Here is a 24889-nt window from a genome sequence, read left to right on the forward strand (position 1 = left end):
ACTACCACGGGGCGCCTGCGGGGGAGCACCGGTCCTGGGCTGCTCTGTCCACCTGCCACGGCCTCCGGTCAGTTCAACAAGACATGTTCATATACGGTGATATCGGAAAAATAATGGTGTATGAATACTTACCCCCTCATTTAGCAGACGCTTTTATCCAAAGCGACTTACAATGAATACATTTGTCGCAAGAAGGAGAAACAATATATCTCTTGTCGGTACAGTAAGGATGTTCATAGAACCAAATGCCAAGCACTTACAATCACTAGGTTAACCCATTCCCGTATACAACAATGCTAGCTAGCTTAAGATGCTACACAACTAAGTACTATTTTTAAGTGCCAGGACGTAGAACACACCATAAGTGTGTAGGAGGGGTGGGAGGGGGCTGTTTATGCAGAGTCCAGGTGAACTCATACAGCCTATGCACAGCTGTGAGATTTTGATCTCACAGCATTGAGGTCTGTTCCCCTTGCCTCGGAACAAGGTGGATCTTCACGCTCATGGTTTGATTGCGCTTGCATATGCCCTCGCATCCCCTCCTGTTCTGACCAATATCCAATCACAGCGGGTTATCCAATGGGGTGGGTTTTTAATACGGCTGGACTTGGGGCGCTATGGGGGTGTTTTCATAAACGGATCATAATCATTTTATTACATCTAAGTACACAAGAGTACCATTATTTGGCTTGGTTAGAAGCCACATAGCAGCAACAATACAAGATAAAGTAATAAAGATCAGTAAAAATAAAAAGATGTAAAAAGATGTAAGTAAAAATAAGTATCAGCCCCGGATGGCTGCCGCTGAGGGGCAACACGTTTCGTTACTCGATTGATTGTAGATTTATCCGATTGCCTCATTTTGGTCTATATTGCTGAATAGAATTAGACGTCCGGTAACTCCTCTGCAACGCAAACTATAGTTCACTACTACAGCCAGTAGGCGGAATCTTAATAAATTCCAAGCCATCGAGACAGATCGGCATGGACATATTTTGCTACTGCGCTCGCAAAATCTCCCATGCATTATAGCTAGTAGCACCGTGTTATGAGCAATATTTCCACGTGAACAGTTCTCCTTTGCGAATGGCTCGGTTTGCTGTCCTGCTTATTTGATCATGTTCAAAATGTCTAAATGACCTATTAGGTGGATTGGTCAAATTCCCATGGTATTATAATCGTTTACAACGTTTACCGGCCCAAAGGTGATCGATAAAGTTTACTAAAAAATGTCCCTCTCCCCCTCATTTCGAATTTAAAATGATGCGTGAATGACATTATTTGCCCAAGCATATTAAAACATGATTTATGTTAATTAATACATTAAATACTGGTAAATTCTAATTAAATGATGATAGTAGCATTTTGTATCGGAGTAGAACCATATATACAATTGTACTACTCTTATTCTGTACAAATATATTTCTCTTACTTTATCATTCAAAAAGTTCTGTGCTTTACTTGCGCCTGACACCCTTAGGTCCAATGCGGGAAGAATAACCGATGTTATCGTGATAACGCTAAATAATCCACAGTCTCACCAATCTACAGTACATGATCTCATATGATCTCATGCATGAACCCGCTGTCTTCCTCCAGGGGGATGTTCTCTGACGGGACGTCTTCTACGGGGTGGAGCCGCTGGACCCTGGCAGCCAGCAGGTAAGCTGAGGCCGGGTGTCTGCGGATGTCTCAGGGAGGCGCCTGCTTTGTCCAAGAGGTCGAAGGGTCGCAGGAGGCCACGGCCCGTTGTATACCTCGCTGTCGCACCTTTTCGCTTCCCCACTTCCCACGTTTATTATATTCCCTAGTTTCGTACCTAAATGTATTCAGGATGTCCGATTTATTTTACGTTCTTCTAATCTTAGAGAACCCAACCTGTTACCCATCTTACGCTATATCGTGTTCTGTTCTGCTCTATTTGGGAAGTTATTAAGGAGCCTGAATGCTCACACACATCCTGTTGTGTGTCATTGTGTGTAATAATGTTCCCGTTTGTCTCTCTTTACCTGTCTCCGCCTCATCTCCTTCTCTCTCTTTCTCTCTACTTGCTCTCTCTACCTCTAATGTGGTCAATATTTTTCTTTCTCCCTCTCACATATCTCTCTCTCTCTCTCTCTGTCTCTGTCTCTGTCTCTGTGCTCTCTCTCTCTCTCTCTCTCTCTCTCTCTCTCTCTCTCTCTCTCTCTCTCTCTCTCTCTCTCTCTCTCTCTCTCTCTCTCTCTCTCTCTCTCTCTCTCTCTCTCTCTCTCTCTCACTACACTCTTTCACACTCTCTACTCTCTCATCTCTCTTTCATTTCCCCCACCGCCACCCTGGCAATGAAGCTGTTACTTAATCTGTATGGAAACTGTTGAGTTGACATTCAATTCCCCAGATAACAAAAATCGTCCGGCCCGGACTGACTGTAGACAAGATATGTTTTCCTCTGAGAGCCAATTCGTGTGAGATCCAGGGAGGGAGACAGAGGGATATGCAGACAGAGCAAGAAGGGGCTAAGGCTAAGGGGTGACTGGTTAAGAAAGCCCTGCACTAATGGAGTCCACTCAGAAGGTACTCTATCTGAGCCCCAGCCCTCTGCTGATGGACCTATGGCCCTTTTCCAATCGGTCCAGTCGAGCATCGGCTTGTTGACTTTTTGTTTCCATTACCAGGTTAAACCCAAGCATCTCTCGAGTCGGGCCAAAGCGCAAGACCCGCAGCCAAGTGGGATGTGCTTACCTCACATTTTGAGAGACAAAAACTGGTTCTCGAAGCAGTTGTTGTCTGTCGGATTGTAAGAATATGGGCCTGACACTAAAGACAATAACTGTGGGTTATTGTGTCTGAGATGCATTCTCATGCGGAGAGCAGCCAGAGGTTTCAACACTTTGAATAGTTAGATTCAAGCGCTCGGCAGGGATTTTAGTTTGATGATGTTTGCTTGCAATAGGAAATAGCTAAAACAGGTCAGATTAGTCTTGTTCTACAGACTGGACATTGAAAGATATTTCACACTATTATATCGCTAATATTGACAATCATCAATTTTTGTTTGCCATATCAAGGACATCATGTGACACACGTATGTGAGAAACATTGTCCAAAGTGTAACTGATATACATCGGCACTCGATAAGATATTGAGATGAGAAGCAAAAATGAATATTCAGCATCAGATTGAATTCATCAGCGGGGATATAAGTGTGTGTGTTGTTGTTTCATAAACTCAAGACAAGCGCGTCATCGCTTAAAGACACAAGTGGGTAGCCCCGTTGTAATGGAGATGCAAACTCCCAGCATATCAATCCCTGTTCCCATTCACTCGAGACCACATGCAGGGAAACCTCCGTCACTCTGCAGGGAAAGACTGTGAAAGGGGCTTGGGTGTGTTTACTGATGCGTAAAATGTCTTTACAGGTATACAGGGAGCATGCAGTGTACCGCATGGCTGACGTGAACTGCTCCAGCCCTCCTCCACAGGTAGGACCTCCCGTAGCTCCCACGGTGCACTGCCATCCCCGTCCTCCTCCAGGACCTCCATCCCACTGCAAACGTTCCCGTTCCATCATCTGTTACACCCTTCTTCTCCTCCTCCTCTTTTCGTGTTTCCATCGCATCGTCACTCTCTCTCTCTGTCTTGCTCTCTTTCTCTCTGTCTCCCTTCCTCTCTCTCTCTCTCTCCTCTCTCTCTCTCTCTCTCTCTTTCTTGCTCTGTCTCGCTCTCTGTTTCCCTCCCTCCCTCTCACCCTATCTCTTGTGTTCCCCGATACAGGTCTTTCTTTAACTTAGGTGTAACTTTGTTTCCCTCCTCCCTCTCAATGACTTTATTCGCCTCTTTCTCTTCCTGTTTTTCGTTCTGTTTCTCTAAATACTTTTTATGGTGTGTCACTTTCACCTCATCCCTTTCTCTCATGACCTGTCTCTCTCTCTTTCCCCCTCTGCCTCTCTTTTGTTCTCGTGTCCTTCCCTCTTTATTTCGGTCTCTTTTTCTGGCCGTTGCTGGGCTAATCTTGGCTCGCTATCACTATCTTCATCTCTCTCACCCTGTCCTCTTTCTCTGCGTCTGCTCTCTCTCTCTCTCTCTCTCTCTCTCTCTCTCTCTCTCTCTCTCTCTCTCTCTCTCTCTCTCTCTCTCTCTCTCTCTCCTCTCTCTCTCTCTCTCTCTCTCTCTCTCTCTCTCTCTCTCTCTCTCTCTCATTGCACCACACCCTGTCCTTCATCAGGTCATTTCCCTCAACATCCCTGCCAGCAATTCCCGGCTTAATTCCTCTACCATGTCCCCACCTCCTCCTTCTTCTACCCCCTCTCCTGTGTCCTTCTCTCCTCACCTTTTCCTCTCCCTTCCCTCCATTTAATTCTACTTAATGACACTACTTCTCTTCTGTCCACTACCTTCTCTCCTTCTCAGTGATCAGGGTGTATTTGAGAAAACAATTCGATCACATATGGGATAACACACACACACACACGCACACGCACACAACCACATGTTTTTCCCTTGCTTAGCTATCTGCCTGTCTCTCTCTTTCCATCTCCCCCTACTTTGTTTGTGTTTGACAGACAACCGCAGTGAGACAGACGCGAAATAAAGGACAACTGGCGAAATTCCCATCGCCATGGAAACCCTCAGACGCTCCAAAAGACAGGTCACACCCAAGACTGATACTGTCAACCACCACCCGATAAAAACAAATGTATAGAGCTACCCTGAGACTGATTTAAATATAAAGAACCATATTTCAATTCCACCCGTTACAGAAACACATATATAGAACTACATAACATTAGTCAATTACAATATTTCTGAATCCCTTTGTTATTGTAAATGTCTTTTAGTGTTTGAATTATTTTAGTGTTTCCTAAATGCTCCATACACAAGCAAAAAAGAAACCCATGAAAAAGTCTGGTGTAGAGTGGTGACGCCCAACCAGCAGTATAAAGTCATGGAGATCGCTTGGTTCTGCAGACAAATTTACAGGCTAGTGTATGTGAACCTTTTTCACATTCACAGCAATGTGATTTGGCCCTTCACTACTGGCCAAGTCTCTCTCAAGGACACACACACACACACACACACACACACACACACACACACACACACACAACACAGACACACATACACTAAGACAACACACACACACACACACACACACACACACCACACACACACACACACACACACACACACACACACACACACACACACACACACACACACACACACACACATCCTCACGACACTTGGGTGTGTGTGGGAGTAAGATGGAGAGTGCTTGTCTCACCTGGTGTGTGTGTGTGTGTGTGTGTGTGTGTGGGGGGGGGGGATACTGTTCTCACCTGCTGAGAACAATGTGTTTTTGTGTGCCTTTTCTTTCCCTGAGTGAAGGTTACGAGGACGCAAGCTTCGACAACTTTTATCAGTCTGGTTTTCTGTCGCCCCCTGCAGGTGAAACCAGGGCAGCGCACCGTCACGACAGAAACCAAGTACATCGAGCTCATGGTGGTGAACGACCACGACCTGGTACAAACTACACTCATGTTGGCTCTGTCTCTATGTTTTGTAGTACATTTTTTTGTTTTTCAATGTAGGAAAGTAACACTATTCTTCATCCTCTCATCCCCTTTCTTCTTGTCTGCTTCTATCCATTCTCCTTTTTCTTTTATCTTAATTTTCTTCTCTCTCTCCTCCTCTCCTCTCCGCCCCTCTCCTCCTCTAATCCTCCTCTCCTTACCCCTCTCTGGTCCTCTCCCCTCCTCTCCCGGCACCGCTCTCCTCCTCCCTTCCCTTCCTCTCCTCCTCTCCTCCTCCCTTCCTCCTCTCCTCCTCCCTTCCTCTCTCCTCTCCTCCTCTCCTCCTCCCTTCCTCTCCTCCTCTCCTCCTCTCCTCCTCTCCTCCTCCCTTCCTCTCCTCCTCTCCCCCTTTCTGCTCCTCCGCTCCTTTCTGCTCCTCTCCTCCTCTCCTCCTCCCTTCTTCTCCTCCTCACTTCCTCTCCTCCTCTCCTCCTCTCCTCCTCTCCTCATCTCCTCTTTCTGCTCCTCTCCTCCTCTCCTCCTCCCTTCCTCTCCTCCTCACTTCCTCTCCTCCTCTCCTCCTCCCCTTCCTCCCTTCCTCTCCTCCTCTCCTCCTCTCCCCCTTTCTGCTCCTCTCCTCCCCTTCTCTTCTCCTCCTCTCCTCAGTTTGTCCAGCTCCGTCGCTCCTTCTCCCAGACCAAGAACTTTGCCAAGGCTGTGGTCAACCTGGCTGATGCAGTAAGCAACCCACAAAGACCCCTTAGCAACGTTACTCCTCACACATTCTCCTGAGTCATCTCCCCCACCTCCTCCTCTCCTCATCACCGCAGGGACAATGTCACTTTGTAACCACACACTAATGTGGGAGACTGCTGCCAAAGCCCAGGGTCATACCACATGCTTCTCTCTGATTGGCTCATAGTCCCCGGTGATATCAGTTGTCGTCAGTTGGACGTGATTAGGGAGTATCTGTTTTGTTGATTTGGATTGAACATAATTAGTACTTGGAGCACATTATTGTAAGGTATTCAAGATGTTCATGTGGGCTCTTTATGCTCTCATGGCTGGGATAGTGAGGATAGACAGAAAAGGTTGAAAGAGTGGCGGAATGAAATCGTCTGTAAATAAAATAAACAAACCCTAGCCACAAAAGTGTCTGGAAGTGTGTTTGAAGTTAACTATTTGTATTATCATCTTCATTATTATTATGTCGCTGATAAATGTCAAACTGATTTCCGCCAGCCTCAACAAGATCATCTCTCTCTCTCTCTCTCTCTCTCTCTCTCTCTCTCTCTCTCTCTCTCTCTCTCTCAGATCTTCAAGGAACAGCTCAACACACGTATCGTGCTGGTCGCCATGGAGACGTGGTCGTTGCACAACATGGTCTCCGTGGGCGACGACCCCTTGGTGACCCTGCGCGACTTCATGAAGTACAGGAAGGAGAGGATCCGGGAGCACAGTGATGCCGTGCACCTCTTCTCGTGAGTCGTAGTAACGCCTTTCCACAATAAAAGTCGAAAAAACGGTCGGTGTCTATTTCGGTCAGTTGGTATTAATAGATTGGCAAGTTAGCCTCGATCTTCCCCGGCGACAGTAGCTCAGGAGATTGAGCTGGTTGACTGGTAACCGGACTGTTGCCGGTTCGATTCCCCGGATCCCCGTAGTGTCGAGGTGTCCCTGAGCGGGAAAACCTCACCCTCAAATCTCCTGACGCGCTGGCTGTCGCCCTGCGAGGTTGACTCCGCCGTCGGTGTGTGTATGTGTGTGCATGAGTGCTTGTAACTCGCTCGGGATAAGAGCGGCAGCGAAGTCCTCTAAATGTGATCCTCCTCTTGGTAGAGAGTCAATGTTTTTGCCTGTGTGTGTCTCTCTCTCTCTCTCCAGGGGCAGGACGTTCCTCAACAGTAAGAGCGGGACGGCCTACGTCGGCGGGGTGTGCTCCGTCACTCGGGGGGGCGGAGTCAATGAGGTCAGAATCACCGCCGTTCACCAGAATGGGTTATTTCATATTGGGGCTTCATATCGATTAGTAACAAGTAGTTAATTGGAGAAAGGGCGGGTATGGGTAGGATTCCTGTTTAGATTTGTATTGTGTACGGACTATTGGAGAATTTAGAAAGACTCTTGTAGCCGAATCGCGTTACATTGTGCAAGGAGCAGTTGGGTGGAGGGATGCCTGAAGTTCGGACTATAGGGATTGAACCATGAACCATATGATCAGAAGAAACAGGGAAAGATGGAGAAAAGAAAAATCCCAAAAATGTGGCATGATGTCAATTGATTCCCATCCGTGTCCATAAATGTGCCGTGTCTGTAAACATCGACAGCATCACCCATCGAATATCGATGTTTATCGACGAGTATGCATGTGTGCATGTGGCTATCGCTATGTATCAGTACGGTGTCATTGTGTCTACGTCTCTATTTCCACGCGTCTCTGCGCTGCAGTACGCCAACGTGGGTCCGATGGCCATCACTCTGTGTCAGACCCTGGGTCAGAACATCGGCATGATGTGGAACAAGCAGAGGGCCTCCGCAGGTAACCCTTCACATCCTTCGCCTCGCTCCAGCCAGTAACGTATCCAGCCTGCTTGTCTAATTGCAACGTTTCCCTCTAGTGGTGAAATGGTGACAGTGCAGGGCCCTTTTCTAGAACGTAATCCACAGATAATGTAAATACAATTAATGGAATGAAAGACGCTGTCTAGTGTTTCATTATTTGAAGGTGTATGATGTTTTTTTATGACTTTACCAGGAGACTGCCGGTGTCCAGACCCGTGGCTAGGCTGCATCATGGAGGACACTGGGTGAGAGAACAGCTCTCTTAGTGCACAACTGCAATACAAAGTTCAGAGTTGTGTTTCTCCCCCACAGGGTGAGAAACACAACTCTGAACTTGCTGTGCACAAAGAGACCCTGATCAATAATGTGAAATTTATGGAAGACACACTACTGAGGAATAAGCCTTACCTTCTCCCCGCAGTCAAACAAAAACATTATGTTCTTTTACTGTTCTTTCCTCTGCATTGTGGCTGCATTATGGCTGCTAAAGTTGCAGTAGGTAGTGGAGGAGTAAAGAGCGAGAGAATGAAAAAGGGCCGAAGGGAGCAAGGATGTGGAAATAACAATAAATGAAAACACAAAATCTGATTATACATTACTATTACCACCGCTATATACCACTATTATAACGCTGTGTGCGTGAAGGCTATTGACAGGAATTATGGATTCTTTCTGGAAGACATTCCGTGATTTGTCAGAAATCTAAATTGTCTCACACAGAGAGCAACCAGAACAGCTCTTCTCACAGAGCATTTCACTAATCACTGGCAGATGGCTATTGATGGCCATTTCTAACAAATTTTGCATAATAAAAAAGCTATTACATACTTATTTAATTTAGGTTCATGATTTGATTGTGACCATAAACAGAGTCTGTAACGATCTACTTTCACTTCATTCAACTTGTTTCTTGTAAATTTGTCATCATGTCAGGCATAATTGCTTTTCATTGTGACATTAATTTACAATCTTCTTCCATCGGGTTGATTACCAGACGCTGTTATCCTAAGCAAAGATGTGAAGATTCATACACTCAATGTGGATGATCAATATTAGCGTGCAGAGAGTAGCAATAGGAATCAGAAAGAGATAACTAGTTGTTTTAAAAATGTATTGGTGGTCGTAAATAGGCATAGAAGGCAGAGATTTAAATAATTGACACTTAATTGTTCAATTTATGTTTTATTATTTTTTTAGTTTTTCCAAAAGTTCTTTGTTCATCTAACTGCCGAGCTGGAATAAAGGTTTCTCCTAATTCCTTGTGTTCTGACATCCACTGTCAGTTCAACTCATAAAGTTTCTTCGTTCAATCTATCTCCCCAGGTACTACCTGCCGAGGAAGTTCTCCCGCTGCAGTATAGACGAGTACCTGCGGTTCCTCCAGGAGGGAGGGGGAAGCTGCCTCTTCAACAAGCCCAGCAAGGTGAGCTTTGCGTGGAGAGGAGCTGTGGCGGGGTGGACCCAATGGGAGTGGATTGAACTTTAATGGGGAGCTCATGTACAAACCCCACTTTTCCTTGCCCTTGCATGCATCAGGTGTTAACGTTAATACAGACGGTGAAAATTTGACGTCCGAAACCTGCAGCATCTCTACTTCGTCCTGTTGTTAATTCAATACCAATACCCGACTCAGGACAGTATCAATTTAATTAAAGGGGTGATATCATGCCAACCGGAGTGAGTGTGATTAGCCATTACAAGCCATTTGAAAACCTGCCTTACCCAATATTAACATTGTTTCGGCAGTTCTAGTTAGAAATGTGCCTTTTATTGTCCTAATCTTCATTCAGTGATTGTATATGGTGTTTAGTTAGTCAGTTAAACTGGTCGTGGTGTTTTTCATGCTTGTTTGGGGGTTTTGAGGGGATTTCACCGGGGTAGGCTATATTCTGTTGTCGTCAGAAACCATTCAAGGTAGAGGCTCTTCTGCTGGAGTAGAAATAGAGGTTATGTACACTATTGTTATGGTCCTGACCTACTATGGGTTACCGTCCAGTTATATTCATTTCATCGTCATTTTATATTATTTCATTGTGACGTGATGACTTGGTGGTAATGCTCATGTCTGTGTATTTCAGCTGCTGGATCCTCAAGAGTGTGGCAATGGCTTCTTAGAGGTTGGGGAGGAGTGTGACTGTGGATCCTACCTAGTGAGTACAACACAGTCGGCTGGTGATGATGATACCGGGATGTACAGTTTATTTACAATTTTATTTACATTTAGAACATTTAGCAGACGGTTTTATCCAAAGCGACTTATAATTAGTACATTTGTCAGAAGAAGGAGAAACAATATATCTATGTATATCTAGGTACACTAAGGATGTTCATAGAACCAAGTGCCAAGCACCATTAATTGCTAGGGTAACCAATTCCTGTATACAACAAAGCCAGCTAGGATAAGATGCAACCCAACTAAGTACTATTAAAGTGCCATGATGTACAACATACAATAAGGGCACTCTCACACTAGGCAGGTTTGCCTGTTCCGTGCTGCAGGAAGATTCAGCACGATTCCCCCCCTCCCCTCTCCCCCCGCTGGCCTGTGGTCACACTGCTCCCAAAGGCCGTGGCCTGGGCACGATTGCTCCTTCATACATACGTCATCACGTCGTAATACGATAAATACGTCATCACCAAGCGTGGTGTCCAGCTGCGACTGAATGCTGTCCTCGGCCCAAATTTAAAATAAACACTCGACTTCACCATCGCACCAACGTAAATCCACTCGTGAACCGCTTGCCGCCATTGTTTAAAATGATTGTGGTGGGGAAGAAGGGCATGGTCCTATAAAGAAAGAAGGGTCGCGCAAGGACTACGTCATCCAGCTCACGTTGCGTATCCGCGCGTGTGCGCGTGTCATCTGTACTTTGGCCACGGCACACCTCGCCCAAGTGTGCCGTGGCCAAGGGGCTGTTCCGTGCTGGAATACGGATGGCGTGGTCACACTAGCCAAACGTTCTAGACTTTAGTATGCAAAAAAGGAGCTCGGGCACGGGGCCGCGGCCCTAGTGTGAGTGGCCCCTAAGTGCGTACATTAAGTGCCAGGGCGTACAACATACACTAAGTGTGTACATTAAGTGCCAGGACGTACAACATACATTAAGTGTGTTGGAGGGAGTGGGAGAGGGTGGCTATGCTGTCTAGGTGAACTCTGAACAAGTGAGTCTTGAGTCTTTTGCAGAAGAATGTGAGATAGTTCATGCTCCGTGCCATGGGTTGATTTGGTATCCATGGTACATTCCTATTGGTTAAGAATAGCAAAGTCCACAATAGCAAATAGCACCTTGTGCATTAAAGGACATTTTAGTCTCCTTATATTTAGAGTAGTTAGTTACTTGTAAGAAGCTATGCACTTCATACATCAGCTTAGAGGATTCTGTCGTTTGTTAAGACCCAAGGTTAATTGTTTACATGGTTAATGTCAAGAGCCGTGGTGTTTGTTCAGCTCACCTCCTCTCGTTAGATAATAAAGAAAGCTAAAAGATAAGGCGTTGAAAAAGGGATTCTTGTGATTTAAAATCTTCATTTAATAATGAAAACATGACATTAAAACCTGTTTAAATTCTTATTACAGTAGTTTAATGCGCTGGAATTCTATAACTGAACTATGAGCAGGACAGACACTTTTGTTTTCTTTTTGTGGATATCTGAGAGGTATCTGAAAAGGGCAATTAAATGGGAGTCTGAAAGGGGAACCTGAGACCAGTGTAGGCTGATTCAGGAGTTAATTTGGCCCTGAACTAAAATAAGGAATGAATCTTCGAATTGAACTGCCAAACCTGCGGGGCTCTCTGCAGTGTGCTGTGAATAGTAAGGCACCCTGGGGTGTTGTTCCACAGGAGTGCTCCCGGAGCGGCGGGGCCTGCTGCAAGAAGTGCACCCTTACCCATGATGCCATGTGCAGCACCGGCCTCTGCTGCAGAGACTGCAGGGTAAGAACACAGCGTTTAACCTTTAATGTTCTGAATGGCAGCAGGTGTGATTTACATCTGACTTATGTTGCATTTATTTTGTTTATTAATCTATTGATATTACTTTCATTTAATTATCATTTCACATTGAATGCAGCAAACATGCATCCTGGTATTTGTGATATGTGAAACTGTATGAACATCCAGAGATCACCTAATGACCACTATGCTTTTCTTTATCTCCTTCTTTCGCTCTCTCTCTCCTCAATCCTTCCTTCCTTTTCCTCCCTCCTCTCATCCCTTCCCTGTCTTCTCCCCTTCCCTCTCTCCTCTCCTTTTCTTTTCCTCTACTCTCCTTTCCTCTCTCCTCTCCCCTCTCATCTGATACTCCTCTCCTCTCTCTTCTCCTCCCCTTTCTCCCCTCTCTCCTCTCCTCTCTCCCATCTCTCCTTTCCTCTACTCTCCTTCCTTCTCTCCTCTCCTCCCCACTCTCCTATCCTCCCCTCTTCCCTCACGCCCCTCCATCCTCCCCTCTCCCCTCTCACTCCCCTCTCTTCCTCCTCCCCTCTCCCCTCTCTCCTATCTTCCCCTCTCACTCCCCTCTCTCCTATCCTCCCCTCTCCCCTCTCACTCCCCTCTCTTCCTCCTCCCCTCTCCCCTCTCACTCCCCTCTCTTCCTCCTCCCCTCTCCCCCCTCTCTCCTATCCTCCCCTCTCTTCCTCCTCCCCTCTCCCCTCTCACTCCCCTCTCTTCCTCCTCCCCTCTCCCCCCTCTCTCCTATCCTCCCCTCTCTTCCTCCTCCCCTCTCCCCTCTCACTCCCCTCTCTTCCTCCTCCCCTCTCCCCCCTCTCTCCTATCCTCCCCTCTCTTCCTCCTCCCCGCTCTCCTCTCTGAAATGATGATTGATGCTGTGTGTGTTCAGTATGAGCTGAGGGGTTCGACGTGCAGAGGGGCGGTGGGGGACTGTGATATCCCCGAGACCTGCACAGGAGACTCCAGCGAGGTGAAAGACACTCCGCTCATTGATGAACTGACAACACTTTCTTAATTCTGTATTTTATGAGATACAAACATTGGTGTATGACCAGGTCGATGCTCCTGCTGAATCCAATTTGACATTGGTCTTTGTTGGGATTATGCACAGTGTTTTTAAACAAAGTATTATTGGTTTTTTTAATCTCAAAATAGAAGGTTTGGGTATGTCTATGTTGAAGTCTAAAACGATAGATGAAATAGTTGAAATACTTTTTATTTTTTTATTTAATCAAAGATTGCATCTCCTTAGTACACTCAGGTCAAATACAAATGATGAAATACTCAGTAAGTAACGAAAATACCTATATCATACATGTCATTTAAACAAGGCCCATCTCTGGTTTTTGACTCTATTATATGAATGACAGAAAAACAGTGCCCCGTAGTACAGCAAATTAATCTAAACATTAATCTGGTGTGTTCTGTGTACATCTACTCATCAACAAGAATACAACTTAATAAACTAAGTATCATTGGATATGCGAATGATTCACATTTCTCTTCCAGTGTCCGCATAATGTCCACAAGCTGAATGGATACACGTGTCAGACTGGGCAGGTATGTCTGTTTATCTTGTTTGTGTAGTTATACTAACGTTTTACATCCAAAAACTACTTTTGGCTTGAATTAAAGTGTTCCCGGGTGGCTTGGTGTGAACAATAGATTGTTTTTGTTCATAACAGAAAAAGCTTCCTAGGAATTTGAGTAAACTTATAATCCGCTCTTACAAACACAATTTAACAAGCAACAAGCAGGAAGTATGTCTCTAGTTTGGCCAAACGTAGCTCTGTCACTGGTCTAACCCCTTTCATTACCACCAATATTTACATGACCCCTAAAGTACCTCAGACTCATATTTGTATCTTATCTATGAATTATGCATTCAGAGTTCATCCCAATCTCGTGTCTCCTATCCCATCAGGGCCGTTGCTATGGCGGACGCTGCAAGACCAGAGACGGGCAGTGTCTGTCCGTGTGGGGCTACAGTATGTCACACTCACCGTCTTTCCTTCCTCCATCCCCTGATTAAGCCAGACGTCACACGGCGTCACACATTCCTTTCTTAAAACCACTGAGTTAGACACCACAGCTGATTCCTTCTTAAAACCTGTATGTTGCACCAGACATCACACAGTTGTGCGATGATGGATAGATCAGCGACACTTGCTACAGTCCACTGGCTAGGTTGGTGGACGGATCTATCCATCATACATCTAGGTGGACACGCCCACTAGTGATGTCACTAGGGCAAAGGGAAAGGCCGATTTTCAAATGGCTGACTTTTTACAAAACGATCACCCCTTTAAGTCCCCAGGGTTCCGAAACCTCACCCTGATCTACAGCTCATAAACGGCGTCCTCTGTTCCCCAGACTCCGCGGACCGCTTCTGTTACGAGAAGTTCAACGTGGAGGGCTCGGAGAAGGGCAACTGTGGACGGGACCCTAGCGGCCACGGGTGGCTGCCCTGCCAGAAGCTGTGAGTTCTACTGACACAGGGGCGGCAGTAGCTCAGGAGGGAGGGCGGGGGCTGACTGGTAACCGGAAGGTTGCCGGCTCGATCCCAGGCTCCTTCTAGTGTGTGTCGAGGGTGGGAGTGTTTGAAGAGGTGTCCCTGAGCAAGACGCCTCCCCCTGACTGCTCCTGACCAACTGGCTGTCCCCTTGCGTGGTTGACTCCCGCTGTCGGTGTGTGAATGTCTGAATGAATAGCTCTAAGTCACTTTGGATAAAAGCGTTGACAAAATCCCCTAAATATAAATGTAAATGTAATAGCGTCTGCTTCAAATAAGATGGACAGTCCTCAGGCGGATGGGGGTTGAGTGGGTGAGGTAGTGAGGACAGCCCCCTGCATCATGTATTGAAAGCATACCATCATGGATTCCTTGGTCAATACTTTTTGAACCTCAAAAGCAAGGTTTCAATATTTAAGAGTGGATATCGGAGGGTCTATGTTTACCTTATCAAACCTATGAGGTGTCTTTTCCTACGTTTTCAGGGTCGACCTTTTCAATAAAACTTTTTGAACCTTTTTGAGAGGATATTCTCAATTCTTATAGCAGTATTTTGTGTACCACTACCACACCCCATTTTATGGCCACGTTCCTCACTTACTTGCCACACGGCTCTGTTGTGTCTGCATAAACCCACAATGGTTTGACCCGCTGCCACAGCCCTTCATTATATGGAAACAGTGTGTTTAGAAGAAGCAGCGATGCGCAGTTCTTGGTGTTGCTTCGACCCCTGAATTACCTTTGAGACACCGATTATACAATGGAATACTTCAAATACGCCATTTGAATGTCCCTAGGGATCTCCTAAAACCTTGAATTACCCTTGGGTAAAAGCAGGGATTCACTGGACTGGTAGATGGTGATGGTGACCACACCCTCACCCTTGCTCCACCTAGCTACAGTCAGTGCAACGCCAACTCACGGGCGCTTTGAGCCGTAGCGCATGTGCACTCGCCTCTGCACTGTTGTGCCGGGAGCTGTGGTCGGGAAGTCTTTGACGACATCCGTGAGTCATGTGCCTGCTGGCATTCAGCGGCCTACTTAAGCACACTCTCCCAATATAGCCATCATTATTCTGGGGCAACGGGGAACTGGGGCTGCCGTGTTCAGCTGGGGAGCTGCTTCGTCAAAATGAATGGCGCTGAATCCAGTTGGATTCACGCAGAGAGAATGGGTCTGATCACCCAGGTCCACCAGTTTACCTAAATGTCCTGCAGCGAGACGCCTCAACCCTACCCGCTATCATTGTATGTCTCTCTACCGCTCTCTTCCTGTCTCTCTACTTGTCTCTTCCTATCTCTCTACTTCTCTATCACTGTCCCTTCATGTCTCTCTACTAGGGATTTCCGATATCAGCCGATACCGATGTCGATATTTGGGTTATTTTTCCTCAAACCTAATTTAGGTAACATTACATATCTCCTGCTGTGGAATTAACACAACATGCTTAATGTTATTGTGATGCCCCACTGGATGCATTCTTGAATGCAACAAGGCTTTCCAAATGTTAACATTGTCTGTGCAAAATAAGAAAAATACTTCAACTTAATTTAAGGGAAAAGTGCCATGTTTATTTTATTTTTTTTAATGGTCTCAGACAACAGTTTGGATTACACTCTCCCTGAGATAATCTTGACAATGCCCACAACAAATAGGGCAAACTTGACTTCACAAATGATAAAACATTGTACCTGAACAACTATGTGCAACATAGCAGTATGTTTCTTTAACTAAAACTCAATAACCTTAATTGAATAAATGCACAAATATGAGTCAATTACAATGTGCACTGTACTGCACAATTTTGAAAACATTTATTTGAGCTATAAAAAAAATAATATTTTATCGGTTTTAAGGCAAAAAAAATCCGATACCGATATTGACCGATATTACATTTTTATGCTAATATCGGGCCGATAATATCGGTGGGCCGATAATATCGGTGGGCCGATAATATCGGACATCTCTACTCTCTACCTATCTCTATGCTCCTCTACCTCTGTGTTTCTCCCTCTTTCTCTCTCTCTCTCTGTCTCTGTCTCTGTCTGTCTCTGTCTCTCTCTCTCTCTCTCTCTCTCCCTTTCTCTCTCTCTCCCTTTCTCTCTCTCTCTGTCTCTGTCTCTCTCTCTCCCTTTCTCTCTCTCTCTCTCTCTCTCTCTCCCTTTCTCTCTCTCTCCCTTTCTCTCTCTCTCTGTCTCTCTCTCTCCCTTTCTCTCTCTCTCTCTCCCTTTCTCTCTCTCCCTTTCTCTCTCTCTCTGTCTCTCTCTCTCTCCCTTTCTCTCTCTCTCTCTCTGTCTCTGTCTCTCTCTCTCTCCCCCCCTCTAACTCTATGTCTCTCTCCCTCTGTGTGTGTGTGTGTGTGTGTGTGTGTGTGTGTGTGTGTGTGTGTGTGTGTGTGTGTGTGTGTGTGTGTGTGTGTGTGTGTGTGTGTGTGTGTTATCAGGGACGTTCTGTGTGGCTTCCTGATGTGCACCAACCTGACCTCCCGGCCGCGCTTCGGGGAGCAGCAGGGGGAGCCCACCAGCCTGACGGTGTACCACCAGAGCCGCTACATGGACTGTCGGTGAGCTCATCCTAGAGGTCCCAGGGTCACGGGACGCAAAGGACTCAAAGGATCCCGTCAGCCAACAAACTGTGTGTAGCAGTTGTAGTCCACTCATGCACTGACCCAAAGATACGGCAAAACCTGACAAGCTACACTTGGTTCACTCAGCGGAGATGAACCCATTTCAGGAGAAGGCCACCATTACCGATCAAATTATACATTGTGTATTTTGAACTGTTGAATATATACATACTACTGAATGAACTCAATAGAAAGATAAAGATTAAAAAACACAACAGTTTTCTCTGAACGTCATTCACGCATGAGACATGAACGCAGTAAATAAATATAAAGAACAAACAGAAATCGAGTTAGGGAATTGCAATCTGACAGGGAAAACGTTGTTTTTCCACATCAAAAATATAACGTCACCTATTTATTCAAAAAATCGGCGAGGTTCCTCTCCTTTAAATGTGTTAGACGTGTCAGGTGGCAAATGTGTGCTAACTTCGCACTGTGTTTGAATGTCGGGGGTTTTATGGGTTGAATGATTTCAGAAACTAGCTGCGACCTGACAGGCTAATGTCACATTCCTGTAGTGTTGATTGAGCCGATGCTTATTGGAGCTGGAGTCTGTTGTTGCTGCTCGCTCTTAATCTATTGTAGCCAGAGCCAGCCGGCCACTGCCCAAGCTGGTCCTCAACACAGCCAGAGTTCAACCAGTCTGCCCTACACTCCAGATAGAAAGTGGAGATAATAGTTGGAAGGGTAAGACAGAGAGATAGTGGGAGAGGATGAGTCCGAACTTATAGGGGGCAAGAGGGAACAAGAGGATTAATATGAGATGTGGAATTCCTCCAGCTTTTCCCTGGAGCTAAACCTCTCCACACTAAGCCGTGCTGTTAGTCGACTCAGCTGTGGTTGTGGAGCTTAAGCATTGATTGTGCTACAGGGCACATTGTACATGCAGACATTAATAATCTGAGATTGGGGAACTGGCAGAGGATATTTAATAGTTGGATCGAGATGATTTTTAATAGGGGTGTAGTTAAAGATTAAGATAGATATCTTATTATTCTGAATCGTTCACAACTTCAAAAAAACGATATATATTATATATTATTTACTTTTGTATTATCATTATTGCAACATTTAGCTGAAAAACAACATCACCTTTACTGATAACTTTACTCTGCTTTCATGTTGTAATTTGCAAATTATCCTCAGTAGTTTAGCTTTGGTCAACGTTAGGAGAGAGTGTGTGTGTGTGTGTGTGTGTGTGTGTGTGTGTGTGTGTGTGCGTGTGTGTGTCTTTACCCTTTGTTTACATGCCTTGACCCCTTCTAACACAGGATGCCTGGAAGTGTCCTGCCATAATCCACCTGTGGAGTTATATAAATCAATAGGAAATAATAAAACTATTATTTATTTCAAATGTATATGGTGTCAATCCCCCGCTCCCCCCCTAGTGAGGGGCCACGACCCACTGACGGGTCAAGATGACCCACTGACGGGTCATCTTGACCCACACATGGGTCATGACCCATTAAGGGCTCCTGACCTACTCATGGTTCCCGACCCAATCATGGGTCAAGACAAAAAGGGGGGTCCCGACCCACTATTTAAGAGCCGCTGCCCTAGAGACCCTTTCCTTCCCTTTTCCCACCTGTGGCTCCCTGGCGACCTTTGACCTTTGACCTCTGTCCTCAGCGGCGGCCACGCGGTGCTGGAGGACGGGTCGGACCTGGGCTACGTGGAGGACGGGACGCCGTGCGGGCCCAACATGATGTGCCTGAACCGCCACTGCCTGGCCGTCAACACCTTCAACCTCACGCTCTGCCCCGGCTCCTCCCCCTCCCGCATCTGCTCCCACCACGGGGTCCGTCGCCACGGCAACACGCCTGTTGTCTGTTCTGCTTTACGTTTCACAGCGACTTAGACGGCGTGTCGGCCGGTGGTTTAGCACTGCCAGTCGTATGGGTCTGTGGGTCCCTATCATTATGTCGGGAGTCGAAGCCAAAACATGGTGGCCTGTGCAATAGAATGCGTTTAACCAATCAACAGAGGGCGGTTGGAGTCCATATCTACATCTTATGCCACATTTCTTTAACTTTCTCAATCTAAGTTTAGGTTTTAAACCTGCATTGGATCAACCTGCCCCTCTCTCCCTGCAGACGTGTAGCAACGAGGTGCGCTGCATCTGTGACGCCGACTACACGGGGAAGGACTGCAGCGTGTTCGACCCCGCCCTGCTGCCCACGCCCATGGAGGGCCCCGAGAAGCACAAAGGTAGGGGGCGGACGTGCTTCCGACTTCTGGGCGTCATGTGGCTGAGGAGGTAGAGCGGGTTGGCTGGTAACCGGAAGGTTGCTAGTTCGATCCCCGGCTCCTCCTAGTGTCGAGGTGTCCCTGAGCGAGACACCGACCTCACCCTGACTGCTCCTGACGAGCTGGCTGTCGCCCGCCGTCGGTTTGTGAATGTGTGCATGAATGGGTGAATATAGTAAAGCGCTTTGAGTGGCCACTGGTTAGAGAGCTCTCTATAAATGCAGTCCATTTACCTTTTCCTTTCCTCTTCTCGCCTGTATGTTGCATTCCAACTTCTGTTTTGCTTTCCACGACTATCACTGCAAGTTTTCGCTTTAGTTCAAATCTATGTAAGATTAGAAGAACAAAAACAGTCTATCTATTTGTGCCGACAAGGTCATCGCCGGGCCAAAAAGCAGGTTCCAGATCTGGCCACCAGTGGGCGCTATTGTGCACAGTGACATTAAAGCACCTCTGTTCCCCTCCAGGGCCCAGCGGCACCAACATCATCATCGGCTCCATCGCCGGGGCCATTCTGGTGGGGGCCATCGTCCTGGGGGGCACTGGCTGGGGCTTCAAGTAAGACCTGTCTCTTTAATAAGCTCAGTCATTATTGTGAAATAATGTCCAGCTTGCTGTACCTGTTCCATCTTATTACACAGATACTTTTTTTTATTATTGCAAATGTATTTTATTGCTCCTGCGTAAAGAAAAGTATATAACGTTCTACAGTTGAATTCAGAAAAGACAAATACTTACAATGTTCATATTGTTCTCAAAGTGATCTTACATGTAATCCCATATGTCCAGAACCCAGTGTTTAGCTGCATGCATAGGCGCCGGAACCAAGAGGCCACGGGGCCAATGGCCACCAATGGCCACCAAAAAAAATTATCAATGTATTTTTTGCCTGTATTGATGAACTATTTCGTTTCTCAGTAATGTTTTGGCCTAATATTGTTACTACACAAACGAACAGAGCTTCGCCTCCCCACAACCTTATATTGATTGAGTCTAAAACGTACTCAACGATTCAGCGAATGAGAGTACTACAGCAGGTAGCAATCGCGTTGCCATGGCCCAAGGGTAAACTTTGTTTTATTTTTATTTTTTTCTACATGACAATTGCATGCTATAATAAACCATTGTTTTTACCTACGAGTCTCGTTTGGTCTAGTTCGGGAATTCGCACAATGGCGCTGCTGCTGCTAGCTTATGGCTGGTTCAGACTATACGATTTCCGCCCGATTTTGCCCGGATTCGTTCGTCCCATACAAATTTGAAATAAATAAATAATAAGTTGGTCAACATATTGACTAGACAAACGGCAACCTGACAAATGATATTTTTCTATAATCTCCCTGCTTCTGAAACCCCCGCCCAGCGCTCGTCCGCTGGTTTTCCAGAAGCATTCCACTGTGAGATCATCCCTGCTGCGTATGCCCTCACACATTGTTGAAATCCTATGCTGGATGCTTTACTCTTTATATGTCTTTTAGTTAATGATCGGGCTAGAATAAGACCACGTTGGCTATGTTCGCTGTCAACAGGGGACATTTCATAGTGGTTGGACATTTTAGCGAGCCGACAGGCTTTTTGTCGGGACGTGGAACACGCATTATTTGGATCACAACGGTGCTGCAGCGCGTCGCTTCCTATTGGTGCTAGGGGCGGCAATTGACGCGTGTGATGGCCGGCTTTAGGATGATGAGGTGTCACGCGCTGTTCGACACATGCACATGCATTTGCCCCCCCCCCACCACTGAGATCGTTCCGGCGCCACTGGCTGTATGTTACGGCTTCCTTGAGTCAAGGAGGAAATGGCTGTTGATTCTGACTTTGAACTCTTGTCCCCATTGTCACCATGTTCCCTGTCTTCTGTTCCTCCTGCTCTTCCCACCCTTCCCTGGGGAACCAGGAACATCCGCAGGGGAAGGTATGAGTCCTCTGAACAAGAGACCTTCTAAACATCTTGTGTCTGAACCAGCCCTCACCCTCACCCTCCACCTCCCCCGATTCCATCATAAATATAACCAAAGCGTCCTACAATATATCCAGCGTCTGTGAGTGCGTGCATAACACAGGACCCTAGTGGGAATCAAACCCTGAACCCCAGAGCCAATGCTCTATATCAGTTGGCCAAGACGGGAGCTTCAGGATCTTCTCTTAACTTACCTTCACCTAACTTCTCCAATATGTAGTTTCACCCAACATTTACAAACACGTTGCATTCTTCATTTCCCAATGCAGATATTCTTCCCCTATTTGTACCCTGTTTTTTTTTTTATCATAGATGCATTGCTTTTAAATGCCCTGTTTTTAAATTGTTAAACTTGAATATTTAGATTTATATTATATATTTATATATAGACTTGTAGATGGATGTTTAACTCAATGGTAGATTTTTGTCTTTCACAAAACCCTTTAATTAATGAATTAGTATTGCGTGCTTAGATATTTGATAAAGTCACGTTTGGTTTTGTCATTTGTAATCGTCCAATATAAGAATAAATACATAGGAGTAATGCTTTCAAGTGTTTTGTTTTATTTGAATAACGTTTCATGATTTAGTGTAATGTCTGTTTCGAATGCCCATTCTGAATTTTTTAACCATTCTGAATTTTCTTAACCACTACCTTTTTCCTGCCTCTCCTTCTAGATCTGGGGGTGGGTGATCCACTGGTCATTCCCCTGCTCTCCTCTCCAGCTGTGATCTCTCTGAGGAATCTATCCTCAGTCTAACACGTCTTCCACTGACCTCAACCTTTTATTCCTACCTTGGACCTTACATTATCCTGTAACCCTACCTTAACCTAAATCCTACCTTCAAGTACACCTGATGTACCTTACGTAACCTTAACTTTAACCTTACCTATAATCTTAAATTTAACCTCACCTTAACATTTAACCTGAAATCTAACCTTAACTTTGACTTCACTTTAACCTTACCCTATCTTACCTTAATTCACATTACAATTCTTCCTCCTACCTCTCTTATCTCCTACATAGAATATAATTAACTTAGTCAGAACATCATTTACTGTCATAACTTTCTCTCCCTCTCTGTTAAAACCTAACTTTCGGCACAGGCCAAAGGTGCAAGAATTCATTCCGGTTATATGCTGTATATCAGGGAAACACTTTCTTTTTTCAACTCACCATTGTCAAAATGTGTCTATTAACAGCCTTTCGTAATCTTGAACTGGTGTGTGTTCCAGAAAACCCACATACTCCAGTTGAATTTGTCTGACCCGAGTGCTCAATATGTTTAAAGCACACAAAATGTGTCTTCTCCTTGTTCTGCCGGCTGTTACAATTCCCTACGCCTTTATAACGACTTTAGGTGGTCAGGATTTAGTAAGTAGCATTTGCTTGTCCAACTAGGTAATTGTTTATGCAGTATCTCAATCTGATATATACACCAGTCAGCTCTTCATATATTACATACATTCATATCTCATTCACTAATGAATGTATAATTATTCCTGTACAGATTGAAAAGGATGTCTGCAGAGTCTAGTTTTTCAGAAATAGTTTTGTGTGTAGTTTACCACTGACCATTAATCCAGCTTGATTGACAACTCTCTTGGCTAGTGTGTCCATTATTTTGGCTAGGTTGACTTTTGCACATACACACAGAATGCCTTCCAAAACCAGTGTGCAGTATATATTATCTAGCCAAGCTAAGTACTGTATATGTATACAATATAAACAGTACTTACGTATACGTAATGCAAGACTCAAATTCTGCAGTAAGTCTATCAATTAATACTCAATGTTTAATCTTTCTTATAGCTGATTATTCTAAATATTAACATTTACTAATTGTTATAATTTCACTTGCTAAATAGTTTCTATATCATATTTACTAAAATTACTATTATTTTCCAAAGCATGCATCAAGCTTTTAGGAAAAGGATCATTTTAAATGTACAAATGCCATTTCTCAAGCCAAATATTCCCATGGTTTGACAGTCAGTATTGGGATACTGGCTGAAAGTGGTACGTATGTATTATCTGGTGGCTGTGTAAGGCTATTACATTGCCATTGGAAAGGTGCTAAAGAGTTGGAAAAAAACGTAACAGTCAGAGTCGTTTTACAAAGGGTGTCCTGTTTTGTAAAACCACCATGGTACATCCCAAAAATAACTATTTAAACAAAAAAAAAAATCATAAAACAATTGTCATTAATAAACCAGTGTGGAGCTGGTTTCACTGTCACATCTTTCCTGGTTAAGGCCGATGATGATCCACAGCCCTGTATGCCTATCCTGACTTAGCCCCTTGGATTTCTTTTAAATGTAATTTTGAGGGAAAACCTGGAACGATTTTCTGTTTGTTTTACAAAAACAAATGTTCATGTACTTTGTCCAAATACTTTGTCCATGCTTTCTCTGGATATAGCGGCCCATCATTTATTTGTAAAGATATAGTGGAAGGAAGGAAGTTGTGGCAAAATAGCAATAACATACAACACAAAGAGCACTTAAGCAATTTAGGAATAGCTTACAATATACTGTAAAATATGCTAACATTTTGCCTATTTGTACAGAGATAGACCAGTCTGTACAATAAACCAGTGTCATGTTGGTTTTCCAAAGCAGAAAATATGGAAGAATTAACCAAATACATTTAATACAATTTAACATACAAGTGACCTAGATGACACAATCTAACTGAAAATTGTACACCTTTTATATAACCACCATCGTCCTTGGATAATATAAGCATTGCCAACTCAAATTGGTTAACTCTATTCAATTTCCAAATAGTGATCCAAATGAACACAACTAATCTGTCATGATGTCATTCCCAAACTCATTTATTTGTGTGTCTAACGTTAAAATGAAAGAAGACTAGACAGAAAGGTAGGTACGGTAGTTAAGGAATGTTAATGTGTTTACATAATCTGTAATTTACACATTATCTGTAAAATAAAGTGAAGATGACTCCTAGATGTAGGATTTTTTTTTATCTTATTTTCTGAGTTTGTTTTCTTTGGCATTCTACATATGGAATAGCTGTAAAACAAATGATTGATGTGAATCTGTAATTACACCATTAATCTAAATGACTGAACTTAGTGAGAATGTTCAGAAGTAACAGAAAAATAAAATCAAAAAAAATATCAAACTTGGCTTTCTCTAGTTTTTTCTTAATTATGTATAGGTATACCTGGTAAATGTTTTTATTTTTTTATTATTTATAATTTGGTGGCTGGGGATATACCTATGTGGCTCTAGAACACACGTTGCTTTAGGCCTGAACAGCACCCCCATCCCACAGAGAGGTGGTATATTATCTGTTACAGCTGTTACGTTTACCAAACTCTTTAGTCGATAAACTAAAGTCAGAACTGTTCATTCGTACACTTCAGTAAACGTTTATGGGTAGCTTAGGCCTACTTCCACCTGTATACTACTGGAATACATCTCAAAGTCACAGTTATCTCTAAGTCTAAACAGCCTATATCTCTAAATCAAATTTCCATTTAGGAGAGATCCATCTCTGTTCACTGCCAATT

The 24889-nt window shown here is 44.6% G+C and overlaps 1 protein-coding gene across 2 annotated transcripts; it reads left to right on the plus strand.

Moving 5' to 3' along the window:
- Positions 1-1599: 1599 nt before the first annotated feature.
- Positions 1600-24498, plus strand: LOC132446219 (disintegrin and metalloproteinase domain-containing protein 11-like). Of its 2 annotated transcripts, XM_060036383.1 has the most exons (22): positions 1600-1662; positions 3399-3461; positions 4542-4627; positions 5428-5502; positions 6159-6230; positions 6807-6973; positions 7377-7461; positions 7941-8031; positions 8248-8299; positions 9378-9477; positions 10133-10204; positions 11897-11989; positions 12891-12971; positions 13511-13561; positions 13926-13989; positions 14375-14480; positions 16957-17076; positions 18769-18937; positions 19233-19347; positions 19854-19944; positions 21284-21301; positions 22025-24498. In XM_060036383.1, exons 3-22 carry the CDS (start codon positions 4598-4600, stop codon positions 22038-22040), a joined length of 1668 nt encoding a protein of 555 aa, XP_059892366.1. In that variant the 5' UTR covers positions 1600-1662; positions 3399-3461; positions 4542-4597; the 3' UTR covers positions 22041-24498. The 2 variants fall into 2 exon arrangements, with proteins under 2 accessions (XP_059892366.1, XP_059892365.1); XM_060036382.1 differs by lacking the exon at positions 22025-24498 and having other exon boundaries at positions 21284-21893.
- Positions 24499-24889: the final 391 nt, after the last annotated feature.

This window comes from Gadus macrocephalus, chromosome 18 (assembly GCF_031168955.1).
Source record: "Gadus macrocephalus chromosome 18, ASM3116895v1".
NCBI lineage: Eukaryota > Metazoa > Chordata > Actinopteri > Gadiformes > Gadidae > Gadus > Gadus macrocephalus.

Excerpts from the sequence above, each read along its gene's own strand:
- LOC132446219 (XM_060036382.1), top strand. The coding sequence starts at position 4,598 with ATGGAAACCCTCAGACGCTCCAAAAGACAG. Across the intron at positions 6,231-6,806 it reads TGGTCAACCTGGCTGATGCA|ATCTTCAAGGAACAGCTCAA; the intron begins GTAAGCAACCCA and ends TCTCTCTCTCAG. Across the intron at positions 17,077-18,768 it reads AGCCGCTACATGGACTGTCG|CGGCGGCCACGCGGTGCTGG; the intron begins GTGAGCTCATCC and ends CTCTGTCCTCAG.